This window comes from Cervus elaphus, chromosome 33 (assembly GCF_910594005.1).
Source record: "Cervus elaphus chromosome 33, mCerEla1.1, whole genome shotgun sequence".
NCBI classification, from domain to species: Eukaryota; Metazoa; Chordata; class Mammalia; order Artiodactyla; family Cervidae; genus Cervus; species Cervus elaphus.
Genome location: NC_057847.1, coordinates 12041377 through 12068742, shown reverse-complemented (window position 1 = coordinate 12068742; position 27366 = coordinate 12041377). Strand labels below are relative to the sequence as shown.

Sequence of the window (27366 nt, the reverse complement as noted above, 5' to 3'; positions counted from 1 at the left end):
ATTGGGAAGTTAGGCCATTGGTGATACTGGCAAAGCTGTTTAGGTACAGTTAAGCAAAAAGAGCCGTCTAGAGACTTCTCTGCCAGTCCAGTGGTTAAGACTCCACGTTCACGGGGCTTGGGTTCCATCCCTGTTTGGGGAACTAAGGTCCACATACTGTGGAGTGTGATCAAAAAAAAAGAACAGTCTAGAATGATCTTAATGGAGGATTGGATGAAGTAAACAGGCAAGAAATGTAATACCTCCTTCAAAGAGCTCAGCTTCAATAGGGAAGAGAAAGAGAAATGAGAGTCTAGAGGAGTAAAGAAGCCCTGAGTAAAGAGCTTTTTGGTTGGTTTGTTTTAACAAAGTCAAGATTCGAGTATCTTTAAATCCTGACAAAGAGGAGAGAGATGAATGCCAGGGCAAATGGAGGGACAGGCTGATGAGGAGAACAACATTCCTGAGTAGGAGGAAGGAGCTGAGGGATAAAGTTTCCTCCAAGTCTTTGTATAGTGTTTATGACTGATAAACTATCAAAGTGAAAGTAAGTTGCTAAAGAAAGGAAGATGTCAGCTATTTTATTTTCCTGCATGAAAAAATGTAATAACAGTCATGTAAACTGAATAGCAAATCAGTCACTCTTTACACACAATCAGCCTTATTTTTCATTACCTACATCATACATAAATCAAAAAAATGTATTCTGAAAACACAAATTTTAATGTGTACCACTCTAAGCAGTGCTAAGCAATGTTCATGTTCTTATAGGAAAAGTTAATTTCCCCTCACTATTTCTCTCCAAAATGAAAATTATCTTTGGTTTATAGATGATATATAATATATACATTTATATATATATAAATAATTTCTTCCCTGTATGACAATTACATATTATGTGATTTTACATATAAAACTACATCTTATGTAAAGTGATGATTGTTTCATTCTGACATTACGTTCAAGCCCAGATTGGCCCAGATAACTTAACCATTTTGGTGGTATATTTAGTGACTATAATTTATTTTACAAGGTAGCTATTTATAGAAAACTTGATGAAAACTTATTCCAAGAATAAATGTCACTGCAATGAATATAATAGTTGGCAGTCACTAGAGTTATAAATACAATTTAAAATAGACGCCTTGAATTTTTTTTTAAATCGTTATCAATTGCTTTTGAATGGTTATATTTAAGATGTATCACTTAAGTTCAGTTATTTCTGTCTAAATCTTATACAAAATGCATTACTTATATCAAGATTTTATATAAATAGTTTGTAGCATGTTTTCAATTCTTTGATATAAATGGCAATTATTTCTAGATATATAAAAAATCCAATATAAAAGATACATCTCTCTAGAAGTGTTGTCACCATTTTTGCCATCATCTTTAATAACATTTTTGTAGAGATTTTCTTGCCAATGAGCATTTGGCATATGTGGTTAATTCATATGAAATTGCCTACTTAACCATTTTTGATCTACAGAATGGCAAGTTCATATGACTCAACTGCATGTGTTGGGTTTACATGTGTTTTATATGTATGTGAAATATTTTTCATTATAATGTGTCTACATGGAATACTACCCTAATTCATGTTATCTTCATTGCAGGCAGGCAGTGTGACACCTAAGTTGCCCTCTACTGACATCTTTGATATGATTCCATTTTCTCCAATATCACCCCAGTCTTCAGTACCGACTCACAATGGCATGCAGCCGCCTCCAGTACCTAGCCGATCTAACGAGATTAGTAAGCTTTCTAAACAAACCAATATTCTTTGCTACATTTGTGTACATTTTAAATGTTTAATTAACTCTTTATGTGAAATCATATATCTTAACAAGCTCACTAGAAATTTTAATAGCCGAAGAATTTTTGTTTATATATGTGTACCAAGTTCAGTTAATTATATATTTTACTTTATAATTCAGAGTATACTACTAAAGACATCACTATTTGCATTTAAAACTATTTCATGAAAAATGGTATTTTGGTATAACCTTAGTTATATCATAATACAAGGCACTTAATTATGTTTTTATTGTGCTTGGGGTTATATTTTTAGTATGTTTTAAATGATTAAAAACAACCCTGGTGGTAATTAATTATCTTTGACATATATAGAGAGATCAGTTTAAATTTTTATCATAGAGTATGTGGGTGGTCTTAAAGAAACATATGAATCTATGAATTTCATATATATAAATCTATGAATTTCATGATTTCTTTGTAACTCAGTGTTCTCTATTTGATATATAAAAAGCTATAATAAATGCATTGCTTTTCTGATTTACTTTCCATATATCTTTGTATATGTAAGTCTATTTCTGTTGAATTAGAAAGCATCCAGCAGATGTTGGTCATCTATGTCTTGACTATATTCTGATCTGTGCTCTGTCACAGAAAGTGAAAGAATGGTTTCCAATGGTCATGATCAGTCAGCAAATCCAAAGGGTCACTGAAGAGAAGAGTTTTACATATTAGGCTTTATTGCTTCCTCTCTGGTTCACATTTAAGACATTTTCAATGTAGCTCTGAAGTTTTAACTTAAGGCTGTGAAGTATTTCAGAGCCTATAGTTTATTTCCCCTGTGGAACTTAACAAAGTGCATTGCACATTTTAGGCATTCAGTAAATTTCTGAGGACTAATTTGTAAATGCAAAGTAATAATATTAGGTCAATGTACAAAAATATTTCAATACATAAGTTGAAATATAGCATATTTAAAGTCCTCTGAATATATTTTGTATTGACGCAAAATATTTCTTCAAGGAAATAATCCATAATATACATGTCATGATAGAAAATCTTGCCAAAATGGGGTATTTCTTGTCCTCGTGAGTGTCCCACATCTCTTTGTTTATGAAAATGTTGATAGGGTGAAACTGTTAGTTGCTCAGTCATGTCCAACTCTTTGCAACCCCATGGACTGTAGCCTGCCATGCTCCTCTGTCCATGGAATTCACCAGGCAAGAATACTGGAGTGGGTAGCCAGTCCCTTCTCCAGGGGATCTTCCCGACCTGTGGACTAAACCCTGGTCTCTGGCATTGCAGGCAGATCTCTTCTTTTACCACTGTTTTTTTACCTCCTCTGATTTTGTCACTCTTTTACTCATTCATTTATTTAATTCAATAGGCGTTTGTTTAGCATACACACTAGATTTTGAAATATGAGTTAGCTGTGTATCTACAATGGACAACTTAAAACCGAATAGAATATAAATTGAGAAGAGTGAATAGATTTTAAGACATTTAGAAGGAATGGTAATTGAGAGTTATCCATCAGGATAATGAGTGAGAGTTCAAAATCAATTACAATTCAGGATTTTAGACCAAATGCTGTTAATGAGAAAAATTGAGGCAGAGAGGGAGAAAGTGAAGGAGTTCTCTTTTAGACATAATGAGTTTGAAACATTTGGAAAATCTAGAGATAGTTAAATTGTTTTAAGGAACTTATTAATGAGAAACTGACATCACATCCTGCTATATTTTTTAATGTCTACCTATGCTGATGTCGGAGTTTAGTAAATACAACAATAAATCAATAGATAGAAAGACTAGATAGATAATAGATGATAGATAGATATGGAGTTTTGATTACTACAGTATCATTTCTTTCATTTATCAACTATCTATCAATTGTCTTTTTGTCTATCTATACTAACAATTTAAGGACAGATTGTTCAACTCAATTTTAATTGTAAAATTGTCTAAAACTCTAATCCAGTGGGGTTTTAGTATTGCGACTTTTTCTTTAAATGAAATCTTAAATGTATTCATTCATTTACTTTTCTTTATGTTCAAATATATAAAAGCAGAATCTTTAGCTTTTCTCCTTACTGCCTGAGAACCCTAGTAGTTCTCCAGAGCATATTTTTGATCTTTTAATACATATGAGGTTTTAATTTGTTTCATATCATATTTCCTAATTGGTTATAAATTATATGATGGAAGGCACTTGACTGGAAAGTCCTTTCCTCACTGCTTTAATCCACTGCCTAGCAAAATGTGTGGAACATACTGTGTCCAATAAATGTTTAGTTGATAAAGGAAAGAATGACCAAATGAAATATCACCTATTTTTGTCCTTTTGCTCTTGCATTAGATTAAATAATTTTCATGTTATTAATTACATACTAGATCTTTTTAAATTGAAAATTGGGCTTACATGATTTTTTATGGGTTTTAGATCCATAGATCTGAGTTGGCCAAAATATACCAAAGAGCTCTGTTTATTAATTTGCTTGGTATTAATATATTTAATATTAAATAATATATTTAATATATAAATTAGTCATTTCTTAACTTGTGAGGGGTTTATGGACCCCAAAGAATATGATAACGTTAAAGTTAAACCTCTTTCACCTAAAAGCACAACATGCTCACTCATACATAATTTGCATTGTACTTTAGAAATGTTAGAAGAATCCCTTAAGCCCATCTGAAATCTCTGATGATTTTGAGTCCCAACTTTAGAAGACCTGTGTAATGAGAAACTCTGTCTCTCCTGACAGACCTTTCTCTTTATTAATTCATTTCTTTCTACTATGTATAAAGCATCGCTTTAAAATGTGTATCCAAGATACTCTTCTAAAGAAAAGTTTCTCCAAGTTCCGATTTATTGCCTATAATAAACATCAGACTGAGGAAAATAAATAGCAACAATAATAATAACACCCATCTGTTAAACCTAAGGTAAAAGGAAATCCCGACTCATTCAGAACTGCCCTGGGTTATACTTTCATCCTGATGAACCTATTGATGACATTCCTTTCATTCTTAAAAGTGACTTTATTTGTATGTAAATTGTATGTCCTTATTTATGTAGTACTTACCAGCACCAGCACCAGAAACTTCTAAGCATTTTACTTTTCTTAACTTATTTAATACATGAATCTGAAAAAAAAAATTGCAATGAGTTATGTAACAATCTTTCATAACGGGAGTCATGGAATGGTTGAGAATATGTTATTAATAGAACTCAAGTAGGTAAATATGACTTATTATAAAGCATTTAATTTAGAAAATATGGTTTCCTGAAAAGTGAAGTGATTTCCCATTCCCTTCTCCAGTGGACCACGTTTTGTAGAAACTCTCCACAATGACCAAAGGAGAAAAGGAAGGATATATCCATCTGAATGCAGAGTTCCAAAGAATAGCAGGGAGAAATAAGAAAGCCTTCCTCATGATCAGTGCAAAGAAATAGAGGGAAGTAATAGAATGGGAAAGACTTTATGAAAATTAGAGATACCAAAGGGAACATTTCCTGCAGAGATGGGCTCAATAAAGGACAGAAACTGTATGGACCTAACAGAAGCAGAAGATATTAAGAAGAGGTGGCAAGGATACACAAAAGAACTACACAAAAAAAATATTAATGACCCAGATAACCATGATGGTGTGATCACTCACCTAGAGCCAGATGTCCTAGAATGCAAAGTCAAGTGGGCCTTAGGAAGCATCACTATGAACAAAGCTAGTGGAGGTGATGGAATTCCAGCTGAGCTATTTCAAATCCTAAAAGATGATGCTGTGAAAGTGCTGCACTCAACATACCAGCAAATTTGGAAAACTTAGTAATAGCCACAAGACTGGAAAAGGTCAGTTTTCATTCCAATCCCAAAGAAGGAAAAATGCCAAAAAATGTTCAAACTAACGCGCAATAGCACTCATCTCACATACTAGCAAAGTAATGCTCAAAATTCTCCAAGCAAGGCTCAATTAATATGTGAACCGTGAACTTCCAGATGTTCAGGCTGGATTTAGAAAAGGCAGAGGAACCAGAGATCAAATTGCCAAAATCCATTGGATCATAGAAAAAGTGAGAAAATTCCAGAAATACATCTTCTTCTGCTTTACTGACTATGCTAAAGCCTTTGACTGTGTGGATCACAACAAACTGTGGAAAATTCTTAAATAAATGGGAATAACAGACCACCTTACCTGCCTCCTGAGAAATCTATATGCAGGTCAAAAAGCAATAGTTAGAACCAGACATGGAACAACAGACTGGTTCCAAATTGGGAAAGTAATATGTCAAGGCTGTATATTGTCACCTTGCTTATTTAACTTATATGCATGAAAAATGCTGGAATGGATAAAGCACAAATTGAAATCAAGATTGCTGGGAGAAATATCCATAACCTCAGATATGCAAGTGGCATCACCCTTATGGCAGAAAGTGAAGAGGAACCAAAGAGCTTGTTGGTGAAAGTGAAAGAAGAGAGTTTAAAAAGCTGGGTTAAAACTCAACATTCAAAAAACAAACATCATGGCATATGGCAAATAGATGGGGAAACAATTGAAACAGTGACAAACTCTATTTTCTTGGGTTTCAAAATCAATGCAGATGGTGACTGTAGCCATGAAATTAAAAGACGCTTGCTCCTTGGAAGAAAGCTATGAGAAACCTAGACATCATATTAAAAAGCAGAGACATTATTTTTCCAACAAAGGTCCATATAGTCAAAGCTGTGATTTTTCCAGTAGTCATGTATGGATGTGACAGTTGGACCATAAAGAGAGCTGAGTGCCAAAGAATTGATGCTTTTGAACTGTGGTGTTGGAGAAGACTCTTGAGAGTCCCTTGGACTGCAAGGAGATCAAACCAGTCAATCCTGAAGGAAATCAGTCCTCAATATTCATCGGAAGGACTGATGCTGAAGCTGAAGCTCCAATACTTTGGACACCTGATGCAGAGAAGTGATTCTTTAGATAAAAGCCTGATGCTGGAAAGGATTGAAGGCAGGAGGAGAAGGAGATGACAGAGGATGAGATGGTTGGATGGCATCACTGACTCGATGGACCTGAGTTTGAGCAAGCTCCAGGAGTTGGTGATGGACAGGGAAGCCTGGCATGCTGCAGTCAATGGGGTCGCAAAGAGTCAGACACAACTGAGCAACTGAACTGAAAAGTGAAAATCTTGCTACATTATAAATGTTATTGCCTATTGACAATTTAATTTTTTATCATTTAAGATGGAATTAGAATTTATTCAGAGGAAGGAAATTTCTTTAAAAAATTTTGTCATGTAATAAGCCATAGAATATATAAAAGCTCCCTGTCTATATATTTTGAAGTATTCATTGCAATGTATCCTTTAAAATATACGCACAGGGATCTTTTTGATATTCTATTACTGTGTTTGTTTGTTTGTTTGTTTGTTTTTGTCCATGTGGCATGTGGGGTCTTAGTTTCTCTACCAGGAATTGAACCCATTCCCCCTTCATTGGAAGCACGGAGCCTTAACCACTGGCCAGCCAGAAAGTCCCCATTACTGCAATTAAAAAAAAAAAAAAATTGTGTGGGGGATAGGAGACATTTTTAGAGAAATTGTCTCATTGTGGTTACCTAGGAAGGTGATATGATTTCATGCTACACAAGGTATTGTTCCTTAATTTTTTTTCTGGCTAAAGGGTGAGATTAAATTGCATGAACTATGAGTTAAACTCCTTAGTAACCTACCAGGCCCTACACAGTGTGTCACTGCTGTGTTGTAGGGTCATCAATAAATGGAATAGGGAAGTTTCGGTGAATAATACATTAATTTCAGTAGATTTAAATTGCTTCAAAAATGAATAAAAATGTAAAAGAAAATAAATTGCTTTGGCAAAATGTAGATATTCAAATATACTAATTATCAATCATTTGGTGATTTTGCTATTTCTTACTTAAAGGCATAAAAACCTCTCTGAATAATAGTCTTTTGCCACCAAATAGTTTTAAAATCATCATAAAAATGGATCTTTGCTTCCTTTTGGTCTTTAACTACTGTGGCTTGAGGCTCATTTGGTTATGCAGGTTTTTCTTTATTTAATCTTGCTTTGAAATTTAGGGCTTCCCTGGTGGCTCAGCTGGTAAAGAATCTGCCTGCAATGGGAGAGAGCTGGGTTTGATCCCTGTGCTGGGAAGATACCATGGAGGAGGGCAATGCAACCCAGTTCAGTATTTTGCCTGGAGAACTCCATGGACAGAGGAGCCTGGCGGGCTGCAGTCCATGGGGTCACAAAGAGCTGGACATGACTGAACTTAACTTACCTCAACTCAGTCCTTATCATTTCACTTACTATATTATTTTCTTCCTTTTAGAACGGGACCTGTTTGGAGCAGAACCTTTTGACCCATTTAACTGTGGAGCAGGGGATTTCCCACCAGACATTCAATCAAAATTAGATGAGATGCAGGTGACTATTTTAACAAATTGGCCCATAGTTGTTTTTTTTCCCCCCTGTGGTTCCTAGATAATGTTATATACTATAGTATATATTATCAACTTACTGAAAATAATTGCTTTAAAATAACAATATACATTTAGCTCTAAAAATACTCAGATGCTAAAGATAAGGTTTTGTTGTGTTTTGTTCTTAATGGTGCAATTTACAGTGGCAATAAGGTGGTGCATCTTTTTGATACAAAATTGCATGAATTCTTCATGAGTTCATTATTCAAAATCCAAAAATTAAAAGGTCATTGCATTAGATTTATAAGATTTGATCTCAGTCTTTTAAAACAATTATGAATTTCAAAATTGTGAATGGGTGAATGAAGGAAAAGCTTTATAAGAGTGAAATCAGTCTTTTAAAGAAATCATTGTAAAAGAGGTCATCTGTATGGTTATGGATGGAAACTAAACTTTTGACCACACTGTAGTGTACACAGAAGTTGAAATATAATGTTGCACACATGAAATTTATATAATGTTATAAACCATGTACCACAATTAATTTAAAAAGATTAAAGCTGATAGCTAAAACCAAGAATTCCAAAGAAGGGGGCGGATGTAAAAAAAGAAGGAAGCATTGTGGGCTCTTCTGGGCTCCTATTGAAGCAGCAGACACCAAATGACAACTTGTTAAGGAATGTAGTACAGTTGCATTTTCATTTCTTTCTCTCCCTTTTATTTTTCAATTCTGAATTGTTCTGAAAGTTTGAAGATATTTTGTGTAGTGGGCCATGATTAGTAATTAGCATCATAAGCACTATAATAAGGTCTTCTCTTTATATTTCCTTTTATATCTTGATGAAGTTTTTATATCCTATTTTTTACCAAAAAGACAATATATATGTGGTAGAATGCAGTCAGAGGTCAGCTCATTATATCAACCAGCTTATATGAAGCTGACTGAAAATATGTGATGACTTTACTTATTCAGCCTGGACAATATACTCACTCTTCTATGCTTTATTTCCTGGAAAAAAAATTAACGGGTGGATTATGATCTTCTAACACTGATAAAACACTACTTCTTAGAAAGATCATAAATATCCTTTCACTGATTTTGGACTGAAGGTATGAAGCAGTTTTTTAAGTATTATGTGATTTTCCTTATTATTCCAGATGTAATAATACCTCTCTATCTTAAAATTTGGATTGTTTAACATATCTTGAGATTTTTTAAGAATATGTTAAAATAAAAATTTCTCAAGTTGAATTATTTATAATTCCCTTTTGCATAAAAGTTATTTTAAATCCTTAATACTGACTTAAACTTTTATTATAACATTTCATAAATACTTACAAAAAGTTAAAAAGCATTTTATCCTTACAGATCTTATATAACTGTTAATTCAAAACTTATCAATTAAAAGCAAAATTATAGCACCTAATAAAATTCTAATTACAAACTTTATTATAATCGCATGGGTTATTTTACTCGGCTGAAGCTAAAACCACTGACATCAAACTTCTGGCGATATCAGCATGTATCTTATTTGATGACACAGTTTCTGCACATCTTTTCTATTCAAATACTAAGAGACTTCATGCAAATAGTGCATGATTATTTAGTGATAATGCTTTATTTATTTCATATGAAAATAATTTACCTTTTCATTGATTTTATCAATTATGCTTATTCTACCTCAGCACCAATGTTTTTGTAGGAACAGACAAAAACATGGACACTGATATGGTAGTATTTGTTCTCAAAGGTTGTAAGAACCACAAGGAGTTACTACTAATGTTTTTTTAGATTTCCACACAACAAATGCTTTCTATAGATTTTTGAAAATAAACCTGTATCTCCAGATTTTTGTAGAAACCTAGTTTGAGAAACATTGTATTGGAATGATTTAACATGTGTTAGATAATGTTACACTGTGGTATTTTTGCTTTTGTTTTTGTTATTTCTTAATGTCTTTTTCATTCTTTTCTGCTTTCATGGTTGGTAGCGCCAGAGATGGTTGGTATATCATTTTCATATTTTAAACAAGTTATGGCTTCTTGAAGTTAAACCTTAATATTTGCATGCTTTATTTAATAAATACTCAAATAGCAGTCACATGGATGTGTCTGATTATTAGTTGTGTTTAAAGAGGTTTATACTCATATTTTGAAGTTGTTTTTTTTTTTTCAATGAATTAGTCACTATTGCATTGTCCATCTCATTGTCTGTTTCTTTTAATCCATGATTTATTTGCAATTTTAATTTAACTAAAGTAAAATAATATTTTATCTAAAATCTATGACAGCTTTCATTATTAATCTTGTTAGCCTGATTAATTGAATGCACACATTTAGTTACTATTTTTATCTTTGCATATAATGTAAAAACTTAATACAGTATAGGCGCTAATGGTAAACAATCCTCCTGCAATGCCAGGAGACATAATGGGCTGAAATTCAGGTTCGATCCCTGAGTGGGGAAGGTCCCCCAGAGAAGGGCCTGGCACCTCTGTGGTATTCTTACCTGAAGAATCCCATGAACAGAGGAGCCTAGCAGTCTACAGTCCATAGCGTCGCAGAGTCAGCACAACTGAAACGACTTAGCATGCACGCATATAAATTATATTGAGTTAAGCTTACTGAAATTTTGGATTTTACTCTTTTATTTATAGAGGAAATTGAAGAAACATCTCATGAATGTAAGAATTTAAGCAGAACTATTAAGCCATATTTTTTATAAATTGTTAGAAAATTAGATATTTATTTGAAATCAATTATGTGGGTATCTGATTTGACATAATTTACACTTCTCATTGCATGTCACTGGCAGACAAATTAGTGTAATATTATTGCTATCCCAGAAGTGTACCTTATTCATTATAATAATTTAACATGTTAAAAAAGAACCATGGTAAGTCAATGAAAGATAAATGAATTTTGCAAGTGATGTTAATTCAACTGGTTAATAATTTGGAAGATCAGTGTATAGCTGAAATATACAACAAATATTCAGATTAATTTTAGAAACCTTGGGTAGTTTACAATATTTGAAATACAATTACATACTTATCAGACTTTTGAATTATAAAGAAAATTTTATAAAGAAAATATATACATGCAGTTTCCTGGAGAAAAACTTCTATGCTTCTTTTAATTTTGTTTTAAAACATATAGCCATATTGTGTATATATAACTAAAATAAGTAGACAAATGATAAGGAAACTAAATAATCAACAGATAAAAAGGCAGTTGCTCACAAAGGACCATAAATGGCTACGTACTTGTAGACACGTTAAATCTAATCAAAGAAAACATACAAATTAACAGCTATAAATGCTAGTTTAGTTCAGCAAATTAAGCGTTTTATTTTTTACTAATATGAGTGCAAATGAAGTGTAATGAAACAAGCACTTTAAATCATTGCTGGGTCAAGATCAGTTCATAGCATCCCTTGGGCAGTAATTTGTTGCTAATACCTATATTTCTATGTGGTATCAAAAACTTTAATGCAATCTATCCTGAAGAGAAAATAACTATGAATATGGAAAATCTCTATGCATAGAAACATCCAGTCAGCCTTATTTAAAATTATAAAATACAGGAAATGAATCATATTAAAATTAATGAAACATCCTAAAATCATCAAATTAGTTTTACATGGACTCAGAGAAATTTGTTCTGCTAAGATTAAAAAAATAGAATACAGAAATTTATATATAATGTATGTAATACATCAAATACATGTTATATATAATATATAGTTATATTATTAAATTATTGTTTAAATTTATAGGTAGAAGAAAGGGAGATTCAAAGGACATACTTCAACATATTAATTGTTACATATGAGTGGTTTTTTTCCTTCCTTGAAATACTTTTCTATTTCAAAGTAAGAAAATACAATTGGGGAAAACATTTTATATAACTTATATTATTAATAATACATTAATAATGAAATCATTATTTTGTGTGATATTAATTATAGTCTCCATTCCATCCCTACATAAGTTAAATAAGTGTTATTTTCACTCAGAGGTTTAAAATTCAAGAGGATGTGGAACTTTAGAAGGACTGAGCTTTTTTAAATCATGACTTACTAAATGAGACCTAGAGAGGAAGGGTCAGAAAATGTGTGGGAAATTTTATTTTAGGAGGAAAGAAAACTAAGAAGCCATGTGACAATGTGTCAAAATCAAAAGAGATAATTAAGTTAATCTAAAAGGAATCCGAAAGGATCCTTATAAAAACTTGAAGGTGTTCTTGTAATTAATATACAAATACCTTTTGCTGCTCTTGAAATAATGATCAACTCCTATCTTACTTTGATTACTATTCTGCTTTTCTCAGACGGTAAAGCGTCTGCCTGCAATTTGGGAGACCTAGGTTCGATCCCTGGATCAGGAAGATCCCCTGGAGAAGGAAATGGCAACCCACTCCAGTACTCTTGCCTGGAAACTTCCATGGATGGAGGAGCCTGGTAGGCTACAGTTCCTGGAATCACAAAGAGTCGGACATGACTGAGCAACTTCACTGATAGTAATAGCACATTGATAAATTGTATTTTCAGGGTAATTAAAGTGATAGTGGTTTAATTTCAGAATGAACTGATAACATTTTAAAAACAATGATATCAAATCTTTGCAAAGGTAATACATAGCCACAGTACTTGTCTATCTATCTAATAATATTCTAGAAGATGATATAGTACATAGATCCTCAGATATCCAAATAAGATATTTTAAAAAGAAGTTTATTTACAGTATCTTCAGTTTAAAGTATTGACTTTTATAACTATTTGGCAGCTGATTAAAAAATATGCATACAGGTGGCAAAATATTTCTGCTTGTGACAAGAATAGGCTTTTAAATAAATGGTAAGTACTCTGACTTTTACTTAACTAAATAGAATTTGTATTTCAAATAATGAGAAGTAGTTTTGAAAAATCATTAAAGTGATGGTATTTCCATGTGGACTTTTTGCTGTAGGCATAATGAACAGCATTCTCTAAACACTAATAGCAAAAAAGGTGTGGCTTGCATTTTCTAATGGTTCTCTTCCTCTATATGATACTGTTTGCATTGGACTTTTAATAAAAGTACATTAGTTACCAATTATATTTGAAGATAACTCAAATTCCGCAAATTCATTTGAGGAAATGCAAATGAATGTGTATTTGGCTGGCACACAGGTAGATGCCATCTAATTAAACGAAAGACAAAGCAGAACAGAGGACAAAACCTTCTCTTTGAGAGAGATTTTCTTTTCCTCAGGAATAGACTGCTGTCTACATTTCATTTTATAGGCTAGGATGAGTATGGGAGAGATAGTAAGGCCAGAGGTGGTCCATCTATCAATTACTTTATACAGAAAAGAAGAGAGCTTTGAGAAGAGAAGGACAAAATCCTTTGCCACTGAATTTTTACTAAAACTCTTTGAAAAAAAATTTTTTCATGGCAATTGGGTCCTTGCTATTAATAAATTAAGGCATTTTAACTTCCAGAAGCATTTAAAACTTGCTACAACAAAGTGTTAGCCTCTCAGTCATGTCCAACTCTTTGCAACTCCATGGACTGTAGCCCACCAGACTCCTCTGTCCATTGGATTTCCCAGACAAGAATACTGGAATGGGTTGCTGTTTCCTTCTCCAGGGGATCTTCCTCACTCAGGGATCAAACCCTAGTCTCCCACATTGCAGGCAGATTCTTTATCATCTGAGCCACAAGGGAAGATGCTAACACATGCTAGAGTGAGTGGAATTCAAATAATTTGCAAATGCAAAAAAGCAACTGCAAAACTAGTTGTTTAGTCACTGAATCATGTCTGACTCTTTTGAGATTCCATGGACTGTACCTTGCCAGACTCTTCTGTCTATGGTATTTCCCAGGCAAGAATACTGGAGTGGGTTGCCATTTCCTTCTCCAGGTGTTAACCAAGTCCAAGCTTGCTCTGCTCGCCGCACAGTAGGCCAATGAATCCAAGAGACAAGGTGTTGAGGCAAGGAAGAGACTTTAATCAGAGAGCTGGCAGACCAGGAACATGGAAGGCTAGCGCCTCAAAATAACCATCTTCTTGGGGTCTGGATGCCAGGTTCTTTTATAGATCAGAGAGAAAGAATCAATGAGGAATTAACATCAAAAGCCAGAATAGAGAGGGAGATGCAGTGGGAAGTAAAGAGAAAGGGTCTTTAGTCTTGCAAAACATCTCCAAGGGAATGTCCAGCCTTCAGAAAGGGTGTGTTAATCTCTTTTATTCACAGGTGGGCAGGAACGAAACTGTTTCTCCATGAGCTAAACAAAGGCACTTTAGTTTACTGTCAAGCAGAGGGGCAGGGTCCTCCAGGCAAGCCATTTAGTATGATTATGATAATAACAGCAAGTCAAAGAAACAGTTTCCAACATGGAGTCAGAATTGGCTTCTTCTCTGCAACACAGGGAATATTCCCAATGCAGAGATTGAAACAGCATCTCCTGCATTGGCAGGTGGGTTCTTTATCACTGAGTCAACAGGGAAGCTGCAGAGGAAGCTTTTTCCATGGCAAAGTGGTCTGCAGTCCTGTGCTACCGTAGGATCCCCTACACAGGATACGGCATTGCAATTCCTTAGTGCAATGCAGTTTATTTTACCAGGCTCTGGGCAGTGAAAGGTGAAAGAAAGGTAAAAACTATTAAAGAAAGAAAGAAAGGTGGATGCTATTAAACTGTCATCAACTTGAGATCTAGCTATTGTGCTTATACTTAAATGAACACTGACCTTTAAAGTCAAGGAATCTTTTTAAGCTACAGTAGAATGACATGAAGTAGACTTTACTGAAAAGAAACATTTAAGTCTTAAAATTAATTCCACATAGTCCTGTTTTCTTGTCTCTTATAGATGCTCAGTTCAGTTCAGTTGCTCAGTTCAGTTCAGCTCAGTTCAGTCGCTCAGTCGTGTCCGACTCTTTGCGACCCCATGAATCGCACCACGCTGGGCCTCCCTGTCCATCACCAAACCTGGAGTTTACTCAACTCATGTCCATCGAGTCGGTGATGCCATCCAAGCATCTCATCTTCTGTTATCCCCTTCTCCTCCCACCTTCAATCTTGCCCAGCATCAGGGTCTTTGCCAAGGAGTCAGTTCTTCACATCAGGTGGTCAAAGTATTGGAGTTTCAGCTTCAGCATCAGTCCTTCCAATGAATATTCAGAACTGATTTCCTTTAGGATGGACTGGTTGGATCTCCTGACAGTCCAAGGGACTCTCAAGAGTCTTCTCCAACACCACAATTCAAAAGCATCAATTCTTCGGCGCTCAGCTTTCTTTGTATTCCAACTCTCACATCCATACATGACCACTGGAAAAACCATAACTTTGACTAGATGGACCTTTGTTGGCAAAGTAATGTCTCTGCTTTTTAATATGCTGTCTAGGTTGGTCATGTCTTTTTAATATGCTGTCTAGCTAGCAATGGATGCTATCCTCATGTATATTTAAAATATTTAAAATGTTAATGGATATAAAAGCACTTGATACAAATTTGACAAGTCAACATTTGACATATAATTATTTCTTTTTTGACCAAAGCATGATTTCAACTTTTGTTCATAGTCTTTTTCATTTACAGATTTTTTTTTCTATGAACATTTCCTATTTTAATGATTTTACTTTGTTTTACAGGAGGGGTTCAAAATGGGACTAACTCTCGAAGGCACAGTATTTTGTCTCGACCCTTTAGACAGCAGGTGCTGATACAAAGAACAAGACGTCCTGAATCTGTTAAAATTGTTTTGTATACATATATATATATCAGTCATTATTACTTATGTCAGGTATTATAAATGTGCCAATATATTTTTGAGTCTCTTAACTTTTTGAGAATTATTTCAGTAAAATTCCCTGTTGCATTCACTGTTGATCTGTAACATTTTGCTTTAAGAACTCACTGTAAATTAAATCATACTTTTATGTTCCTTTCAGTTTGTTTGTAGAAGAATTTATAATTGAGAGACACATTATCCAAATATCTGCCTTTGTCTGAGTTCTGAATAATTAGCTTCTTCAAATTTATGTTCATTCTCTAGGCTGCTAGTTTATTATTAATTTCCCAAAAGCCATACCTAAATGATACCTTTCAGAATCCTAAGAGATATACCAATGCCAAACCAAATATGTTCTATATTCAAACCAATAAACATGTTACCATTCATTAGACAGATATCATTTTTTGTATGAAATGCTGTTCATATTATTGGGAAAATGTAAACTCTGAATGTAACACCACCATATCATTTTTAACAGGTAAAATAACAGAAATATAAATCCCAATAATAATTAAACTAAATGTGTTTAGAGTTGTTATTACTAAGCTCAAGGTCATAATGTTAGTTATTATTATCAGCTATACTCTAAATATTTTATTTCATACATAAAGATTGTGGAAAAATGAAAGCTTGCTATTCACAAAGGACTTAAAATTTAGTTTCTATCAAGATAAGTTACATTACTAAACATCTAAATGTCGTTTGATCTGATGTTTCCTAAAAATGATTTGGAATATATACTGTCTATAGTTGCAGCATCTATTACCCATATTTGCTTTACCAAATAAATTTTTTCTCACTGAATAAGACTATTCTTCTTATATTTCTCCCCTGATTAAAGTACTTTCTCACCAAGATTTATTTTGTGATAGCCCGTTAATTCTGATACTTTAAAAACTCTATGGCACCTTTTCTTTATGAATTATCAATATTATTTAGCAAGTTTAACGTCCTCTCCATTACAGTCAGGACCTCATTTTTGAAATGAGTTTAGTCTTTAACCTGACCAATAACTCTTTCTTGCACCTGACTCTTGGGCTGGTGAACTTTAGCTTTTAAAAAAAAAAATTGTTTTCTATACATTCACCTGTTATGTAACAGACTCTAATTTATACGGAATGCAGCAGAAATTTATGGTCAGATATATAATTTGGTTCATCTCATTATAAGAAAAGTAAATTAATGAAAATGTGAGCTTAGATAGAAGGTAGATCTCAAAAATTTCTCTTTTCTTTTAGTCTTGGGAATTTTCTTCATGTGCTAAAGGTGCATTTTCACTAGAAACAGAAATCAAATATGCTTATGCAATATTATATTTGTATGTATCTTCATAATATTCTACGGTCTATATAAGCCTTCCTCTTTGTTTTCTGTTATCTGTTCAGTTGTACCTTAATTAGAGGATAGTATATGTTTCATAAAGAAGAGTCTTTATAATTTTGTTTGTCATATAGTATTTTGGAATTTGTATAATGAGGATGTTTAGAAGCCCTATCAATGGCTTTTTTTTAACAGATAGAATTTGTATTTTTATTGTACTTTAAAAAGCTTTATGTAATAGGTATATATTTAGTGGCAATTTATTATCAATGGCAACACAATAGAGTACTTTGCACATTTAAAATAAGTTACTTTACCAATTTTTAAAGGTAATCAATCCTGCTACTGGCATGATTAAATAGTATATATAATTGGTCATTAATTATGAACATTTTATTTCACCAGTGCATTTTTATGAAGATCCAGTTGCAAATTGTATTTCTATGTAAACTCAATGATATGTTTGATTTTGCTGAAAATAAATGATTTTAAATAAATTAAGTTGTATAATTTATATTTGTATATATTATAACTCATTAAATAATCTCTAATTCATTTAGACACATTCTGAGGCTAATTTCATGCCAGATTTTACTGGTTGTAAATCAGTGCCAAAAGAAAGACAGAAAGAGAAAGAAGGAAGCAGAAATTTCTTACAGCCCACACACATTCTAGCTTTATGATCAACCATCATTCTGTTGTGAAAACAGGAGATTTCATCTTGCTGGTGAGAAAGGTCATAGTTTGCTTTCTTTTACCAGAAGCATCTGGTATAGTAACTGTATTATATACATATCTCTTTTCAGAATGAAAAGCCCTTTTATCCTAGTAATACAAAGGGTATGTTGGCTGATAGTCTTATAATATAGGTGGACCTGATAATAGAATTTTAAGTTGTGGCTAATTAGAATGTCATAAAGTTTTGAACCTATTTAAAACACAACGTTAAGTATTTTAATGGTACTCAGGACACATACACAGCCTTTGCACAACAATGAGCACTTTATCCATCTGTTCAATAAAATTCCTTTATTACTCCCTGTGAATAACATGTATTATGTGGGTAAGAAAACATTTGGTAAGTTTCTAGCAGATATTGTTAAACAGAAGATGACCAGATCCCTGCCTTCAGTTAGTTTATTGTCCTAAAGGAAAAGTAAGATATTTATATGAATTAGTAAATGAAAACCTGTATGTATTAAAAAGTACAGTGTGAACCAAATATTAATATTTAGTTATGCTTAAATTTGGGTTCCTAGTACTGGCCAGTGTCTATCATGTTAGAAATCCAGTGTGAGACTTATGAAGACACGCCAATGAGAATAGTTTTCTTCATCTTTTCTTGTTATATTATGTATTTGATTTTTTTTAATTTTAGTCACATTATGGGACTTCACTTTCAGATAGAATTTCTGATAGATTTTGTGTTGTTGCATTTCTAAATACTGACTTCTATTTTTGCTCTTTTTGATGTTACTTAACATAACCATGAAAAAAACCTGGCTGTTAATAATTTTTCTATTCCAGTGTTTCCATCTATAGTTCCAAATTCAATATTTACTCATGATTTTGGGTTTCAGCCTCTGTTAAATTACTTGAAGAATCTTGGACTCAGTTTTGACAACTAAATCCCAGACTCCACCCAAGCTACACTCTTAATGGGCAGCTAACACACTGTAGATATGGGTATGGCTAGTATGCCCTCAGCCACCTGTGACTCATGCAAGAAGCACCTACCTTAATTGTCTTCTCCTTCCCTAGATAACCTCAGGCAAATACCTCAACAACTTCTCCCTGTAACACCCATCTCATAAATTTTACGCAAACTTAAGTTACATACCTTTGTTCCATGTATTAACCTTATATTATTAAGGTCCGAATGTAACCCACTTATAAAATTCTGTCCCTCAAAAGATATTTCTCTGGAATTCATCTGAAATAGTATTCCTTTACTCTAGTGAGGAGATCACCTCTTAAAATAATTTATGGTCTATTTCTTTACTTTCAAGTTCAGTTCATTCAGTCGCTGTGTCTTTTCTGACTCTTTGTGACCCCATGAACCACAGCACGCTAGGCCTCTCTGTCCATCACCAACTCCCGGAGTCCACCTAAACGATGTCGGATTTGTGATCTCTGAAGATTTAGCTTCAGAACCAGGGACCAGTCTCAATCACTCAAGAGCTTTGGTGTAGCAGAGTTTTATTGAAGTGAAAAAGGGACAGAGAATGCTTCTAACATAGATATCAGAAGGCAGATGGAGAGTGGCCCCCTCACTGTTAGCAAGGGAGTTATATACTTTTTAACTAATTATTACAATAAATCAAAAGAATGTCTCAAGTTTGTGAAAATTTTACCAGACCCACTCCCACAATTTACATTTTAGGATAACAGGATTAGAATTTAGCAATAGAAAGGTGCTACCAGACCCACTCCCGTAGTATACATTGTAAAATATCAGGATTAGTCAGAACATTTTCAGGAAGGAGAAACTGTCCTCAAGCAGGATACATTGTTGTTATATAAGCCCTAATACACAGTTTAAACTGAGTTTTTGTTGTGTAATCATCAGTTCCAAGGAAAAGGCAATGGCACCCCTCTCCAGTACTCTTGCCTGGAAAATCGCATGGATGGAGGAGCCTGGTAGCTACAGTCCATGGGGTCGCTGCAAGTCAGACATGACTGAGTGGCTTCGCTTTCACTTTTTACTTTCATGCATTGGAGAAGGAAATGGCAACCCAATCCAGTGTTCTTGCCTGGAGAATCCCAGGAATGGGGGAGCCTGGTGGGCTGCTGTCTATGGGGTCACACAGAGTCGGACACGACTGAAGTGACTTAGCAGCAGCAGCAGCAGCAGTTCCGGGCTTAAAGAAAAAACAAAACAAAACATTTTATGTGACTAAGACTAAGGAATGTAGAGGAAAAAATAAAACGTTTGTCCTTTCTTCCTCCTTGAGAACACCAGACCCCTCTCTTCTCCTCGGAGACACTAGACCCCATATCAACCTACCTAGGGATTGACTCTCTCATTCCCCCCTCTTTTAGGAGAATTATGTTGCCAAGGGAAAGGGGCGTCGTTTTCATTCCATAACTACTTCCTGCTGTATTGGGTCACTGTTCCAAACTTGTTAAGGCAACATATTCTCCTAACTCTCATATCGAGGGTCTCTGATCCAGGGCCCCCAAGAAATAGTTGGAGGAGGTTGTGGCACTCGTAGGAGCTTGAGCAACCATTTGTAACAAAAGCTTTCAGACGGTTAGAAACAAACCCCATTATACAGTTACAGATGTAAGGCAAAATAGTCACTGGACCAAGTTAAAATCAAAATTTAAAGTCAAATGTGACCACGTCATGGTTATATCAGTCCATTTTAGGATTACTAGATGTCATCAGATCAAGAAGAGGCATCACATACGATTGTTGTTGGTGAAGATTTTTGCAGAGTTGAAGAAAGTCCTTTCCCTGAAGCAGAGAAACCCACCATGGGAAGTCTTCAACTGAGGAGGGAAGTGCTCCGCAGACCCAGCAATTAGACCAAGTGTGGAATGCAGCATAGGAATGAGTCCAGTACAGGAAGGTGTTGTCTTAAGGGTCAAAGGCAGACTCAGGATTTCTGGAGTCAGCAGAAGCAAGCCCACCTAGTTTCTCAGGCCCACCTTGGTTCCTCGCTCAAACAGCTGTTTGTTTGACTCAAAGGTTCGGTCAGGAGTTAACCTCCTGGTAATGACTGTTGAAAAGCTAAAAGCTGAGTCACATAGTTAATTTTAAGGCTTCAGGAGCTATGACAATATCTGTGCACAAAAAAAGTCTGTCATAGAGACAGTCCCTTCTTCTTAGGGGCAGTTTGAGCCCTCATTAAAGCTATGGCTGAAACTTTAAAACAACTGTCTTGTGTTTCCTGAGTTAGCTTACACAGATGTCTCTTAATAATGTCGTTAGCTTTTTTCTACCTTTTCTGAAGACTGGGGTCTCCAAAACAGTGTAAGTGATATTCTATTCCTAGAGCTTTTGCACACTTTCAGCAAGAGCAGCTTTAAAGTTGGAGCACTGTTGCTCTGAACTTACATCACAAGAAGTCAGTACAGTAAAATTTCACCCATTAGTAAACTTATGAGCTTTAGGCATTAGCAAAACAATAGTAACAATTACCCTTAAGCAATGTGGCCATAGCCTATTTTCAGTAACAAACAAACTCTGATCCTGTGGACAAACTCAAAGTTGGAGCCTGCAAGAGAGCAATTTGAAGAGCCTTAAAAGCCTTTTGAGTAACTAAAGACCAAACCAGCTTGTGACTTTGGGTCTGCTGAGTCTCAGTTATAAGTTTATTTTATTTTTTTGATGATCTTATAGATTTTTTTTTTTAATTTTAATTGGAGGCTAATTACTTTACAGTATTGTGATGGTTTTTGCCATACATTCACATTAATCAGCCATGGATGTACATGCGTTCCCCATCCTGAAACCCCCTCCCACCTCCCTCCCCATCCCATCCCTCAGGGTCATCCTAGTGCACCATCCCTAAGCACCCTGTCTCATGCATCAAACCTGGACTGGCGATCTATTTCACATATAATATACATGTTTCAATGCTATCCTCTCAAATCATCCCACCCTTGCCTTCTCCCAGAGTCCAACAGTCTGTAATTTACATCTGTGTCTCTTTTGCTGTCTCGCATATAGGGTCATCGTTACCATCTTTCTAAATTCCATATATATGCATTAATATACTGTATTGGTGTTTTTCTTTCTAACTTACTTTACTCTGTATAACAGGCTCCAGTTTTATCCACCTCATTAGAACTGATTCAAATGCATTCTTTTTAATAACTTGAGTAATACTCCATTGTGTATATGTACCACAGCTTTCTTATCCCTTTGTCTGCCTATGGACATCTAGGTTGCTGCCATGTCCTGGCTATTGTAAACATTGCTGCAATGAACAATGGGGTACACGTGTCTCTTTCAATTCTGGTTTCCTCGGTGTGTATGCCCAGGAGTGGGATTGCTGGGTCATATGGCAGTTCTAGTCCCAGTTTTTTAAGGAATCTCCACACTCTTCTCCATAGTGGCTGTACTAGTTTGCATCCCCAAAAACAGTATAAGAGGGTTCCTTTTCCTCCACACCCTCTCCAGAATTTATTGTCTGTAGACTTTTTAATGGCAGCCATACTGACCGGTGTGAGATGGTACCTCATTGTGGTTTTGATTTGCATTTCTCTGATAATGAGTGATGTTGAGCTTCTTTTCATGTGTTTGTTAGCCATCTGTATGTCTTCTTTGGAGAAATGTCTGTTTAGTTCTTTGGCCCATTTTTTAATTGGGTCATTTATTTTTCTGGAATTGAGCTGCAGGAGCTGCTTGTTTATTCTTGAGATTAATTCTTTGTCAGTTGCTTCGTTTGCTATTATTTTCTCCCATTCTGAAGGCTGTCTTTTCACCTTGCTTATAGTTTCCTTTGTTGTGCAAAAGCTTTTAAGTTTAATTAGGTCCCGTTTGTTTCTTTTTGCTTTCATTTCCATTACTCTGGGAGGTGAGTTATAGAGTATCCTGCTGTGATTTATGTCGGAGAGTGTTTTGCCTATGTTTTCCTCTAGGAGTTTTATGGTTTCTGGTCTTACATTTAGATCTCTGATCCATTCTGAGTTTATTTTTGTGTATGGTGTTAGAAAGTATTCTAGTTTCATTCTTTTACAAGCGGTTGACCAGTTTTCCCAGCACCACTTGTTAAAGAGATTGTCTTTTCTCCATTGTATATTCTTGTCTCCTTTGTCAAAGATAAGGTGTCCATAGGTACATGGATTTATCTCTGGGCTTTCAATTCTGTTCCATTGATCTATATTTCTGTCTTTGTGCCAGTACCATACTGTCTTGATGACTGTTGCTATGTAGTATAGCCTGAAGTCAGGTAGGTTGATTCATCCAGTTCCATTCTTCTTTCTCAAGATTGCTTTTGAGACTATTCAAGGTTTTTTGTAATTCCATACAAATTGTGAAATTATTCTAATTCTCTGAAAAATACCCTTGGTGGCTTGATAAGGATTGCATTGACTCTATAGATTGCTTTGGGTAGTATACTCATTTTCACTATATTGATTCTTCCAATCTATGAACATGGTATATTTCTCCCTCTATTTGTGTCATGTTTGATTTCTTTCATCAGTGTTTTATAGTTTTCTACATATAGGTCTTTTGTTTCTTTAGGTAGATCTATTCCTGAGTATTTTATTCTTTCTGTTGCAATGGTGAATGGAATTGTTTCCTTAATTTCTCTTTCTGTTTTCTCATTGTTCATGTATAGGAATGCAAGGGATTTATGTGTGTTAATTTTATATCCTGAAGCTTTACTGTATTCATTAATTAGTTCTAGTAATTTTCTGGTGGAATCTTTAGGGTTTTCTTTCTTTTTTTTTTTTCTTTAGGGTTTTCTATGTAGAGGATCATGTCATCTGCAAACAGTGAGAGTTTTACTTCTTCTTTTCCAATCTGGACTCCTTTTATTTCTTTTTCTGCTCTGACTGCTCTGGCCAAAACTTCCAAAACTTTGTTGCATAGTAGTGGTGAGAGTGGGCATCAGTTATAAGTTTATATAAAGGCCAAGCAAGTTCCCCATAACCTGGAATCCAAATGTGGCAGTAGCCTGTAATGCCCAAGAATCCTTTCAATTGTCTTAAAGTCATAGGTAGAGGATGATCTAATATAGGTTTAACTCTAGAAAGCATCCTTCAAATCAATGATTGAAAAATATTTGGCTTGTCCAGGCAGCCCCATTATGGCAGTGGATTGGGAGGAAAGCAGACCACGGGCATTAGTGAGCAGAAAGTTGTCCAAAAAGAAATAGACTGATTGGCCCTCCACAGTTATTAATACACCCGGTTTCTCAGGTGTAATTAGGACAGGAGCTTGTGTGGGGACCCCCAGGCACTTTCAGGCCAGATTGTCTTGAGAGTCCGACTGCTGGGACCTACATCTCAGAGGGCAGTCTCTTTTCCAGTATGGTCTTTTGAAGACAGGACCTGGAGCCAGGGGTGGCTTAGATGCCTGAGGGCAATCCCGCTTGAGATTCCCCTCCCTACCACAGTAATAACAAGTCCCTCTCTTTTCACCTGGGTCCCTCTGGACATTTTCCTCAGGCTGTTTCAGAGCAGATCTAACAGCCATTGTTGGGGCTTCAGTCTTTTGCCTGGTTCTTTTTTGCCTCTTATTTCCCTCCTTATATTCTCTACCATAAATACCATCTGAGGCAGCTGTAACAGTTTTTTCTAAAGATTGATTTTGTCCTTTCCTCCTCCTTGAGAAGCCCAGACTCCTCTCTCCTCCTCGGGAACCCCAGACCTCTTATCAACCTGCTTAGGAATTGACTCTCTCAGTCGTAACTTTTGCTTGTTGATCTGCATACAGATTTCTCAGGAGGCAGGTCAGGTGGTCTGGTATTCCCATCTCTTGAAGAATTTTCCAGTTTATTGTGATCCACCAGTCAAAGGCTTTGGCATAGTCAATAAAGTAGAAGTAGATTTTTTTTGGAACTCTCTTGCTTTTTTGATGATCCAGCAGATGTCAGCGAGTTGATCTCTGGTTCCTCCATCTTTTCAAAATCCAGTTTGAACATCTGGAAGTTCATGGTTCATATACTGTTGAAAACTGACTTGGAGAATTTTGAGCATTACTTTGCTAGTGTGTGAGATAAGTCCAATTGTGCAGTAGTTTGAGCATTCTTTGGCATTTCCTTTCTTTGGGATTGGAATGAAAACTGACCTTTTCCAGTCCTGTGGCCACTGCTGAGTTTTCTAAATTTCCTGGCATACTGAGTGCAGCACTTTCATAGCATCATCTTTTAGGATTTGAAATAGCTCAACTGGAATTTCATCACCTTCATTAGCTTTGTTCATAGATGCTTCCTAGGGCCCACTTTAGTTCACGTTGCAGGATGTCTGGCTCTAGGTGAGTGATCATGCCATCATGATTATCTGGGTCATGAAGATCTTTTTTGTATAGTTCTTCTACGTATTCTTACCACCTCTTCTTAATATCTTTCGCTTCTGTTAGGTCCATACCATTTCTGTCCTTAATTGTGCCCATCTTTGCATGAAATGTTCCTTTGGTATCTCTAATGTTCTTGAAGAGATCTCTATTCTTTCCCATTCTATTGTTTTCCTCTATTTCTTTGCATTGATCACTGAGGAAGGCTTTCTTATCTCTCCTTGTTATTCTTTGGAACTCTGCATTCAAATGGGTATAACTTCCTTTTCTCCTTTGCCTTTCACTTCTCTTCTTTTCTCAGCTGTTTGTAAGGCCTCCTCAGACAACCATTTTGCCTTTTTGCATTTCTTTTTCTTAGGGATGGTCTTGATCACTGCCTCTTGTACAATGTCATGAACCTCCATCCATAGTTCTTCAGACACTGTATCTATCAGATCTAGTCCCTTGAATCTATGTCACTTCCACTGTATAATCACAAGGGATTTGATTTAGGTCAATCTAACTCTGAATTTGACAATAAGGAGTTAATGATCTGAGCCAGAGTCAGCTCCCAGTCTTGTTTTTGCTGACTGTATAGAACTTCTCTGTCTTTGACTGAAAAGAATGTAGTCAATCTGATTTCCATATTGACCATCTGATGATGTCCATATGTAGAGTTTTCTCTTGTGTTGTTGGACAAGTGTATTTGCTATGACCAGTGTGTTCTTTTGGCAAAACTCTGTTAGCCTTTTACCTGCTTCGTTTTGTACCCCAAGGCCAAATTTGCCTGTTACTCGAGGTATCTCTTGACTTCCTACTTTTGCATTTCAGTCCCCTATAATGAAAAGGACATCTTTTTGGGGTGTTAGTTCTAGAAGGTCTTGATTAACCTCAAGTTAATTTTTGTGAAGTTAGGTATTCTTAAATAGCAGAAGATATTGTGCAGTTCTGTGCTAAGTTGCTCCAGTCATGTCCGACTCTTTGTGACCCCATAGACCATAGCCCTCTAGGCTTCTCTGACCATGGGATTCTCAAGCAAGAATACCGGCAAAGGATGACATTTCCTCCTCCAGGCGGTCTTCGAGACCCAGGGATCACACCTATGTCTCTTGGGTTTCCTACATTGGCAGGCAGTTGTTTTGTTTTGTTTTGTTTTGTTACCACTGGTGCCACCTAGAAGAAGATATTACTACTAGCAGAAGATACCACTAGCAGAAGATACTACCTTTCTCTGAATCCATTTCTTTCCATCTAGTTCATGGATCCTAAGACCCACTACTTTGAAAATCATAATTAAATAATGTACAAAATAAGGAGTTTAAAAGCTCATTTCATATTTTTCTGACACTACATGATAAATTGAAATAGCTGAATTTCTTATTTCTATGTCAAAAACATTGGATTTTGTGTGAGCTAACAGTACCACTCACTCACTTGTCACACCTAGTCATATCAACTCTTTGCGACGCCTATGGACTGTAGCCTGCCAGACTCACCTGTCCATGGGATTTTTCAGGCAAAAATAGTGGAGTTGGTTGTTATTTCCTCCTCCAGGGAATCTTCCCGACCCAGGGATCAAATCTGTGTCTCCTGCATTGCAGGAGGGTTCTTTATCGTTGAACTACTGGGAAAGCCCAATGGTACCACTGCAGCTACATGACTAAAACTTTGCTAATTAACTTATATTTACATTTAGCCACATTTTTGGAGTTTATTCAGATGCACACTCAGAACTCATTGAGCCAAACATTTCTAGTTTGCAAGCAACTCTATAGGCACTTTGGAACTTGCATTAGACTTTCATGTGTTACTATTCTCATTAAAGAGAGTCTGACTAGAATCTGTAGAAGCTATCTTCTTAAAAGAATTCCTCAGCACGTGCTGGACCTAATGAAATTCTCTGCTAAAGACATTCTGAAATCTCATGGCATTTTCTCCATAAATCATGGTTTATCAACTTATCATTACTAGTATATTTGCAAAAATCAATAAAATACTCTCAGAAACATTTTAAATAAATTTTTAATAACTTTTTAAAAAACTTTTCCATTTATTCTTCAAAAATGTTAATGAAGGATTGCTTTGACAGCTTTGTATCTTCTTTGGTGCTACACACAACACTTTATTCATAAAGTGTTCAGTAAAATG

General features: G+C 35.2%; 1 protein-coding gene across 3 annotated transcripts in view; it reads left to right on the top strand.

Annotated features, from left to right (window-relative positions):
* The window catches only part of GULP1 (GULP PTB domain containing engulfment adaptor 1), a 313902-nt gene extending 296141 nt beyond the window's left edge, over positions 1-17761 (top strand). For all 3 annotated transcript variants that reach the window (XM_043894934.1, XM_043894936.1, XM_043894935.1), the window contains 3 exons: positions 1596-1734; positions 8074-8168; positions 15802-17761. In XM_043894934.1, the coding sequence (XP_043750869.1) occupies positions 1596-1734; positions 8074-8168; positions 15802-15873 (306 nt within the window). In that variant the 3' untranslated portion in view covers positions 15874-17761. The remainder of the gene's footprint in view (positions 1-1595; positions 1735-8073; positions 8169-15801) is intronic.
* Positions 17762-27366: the final 9605 nt, after the last annotated feature.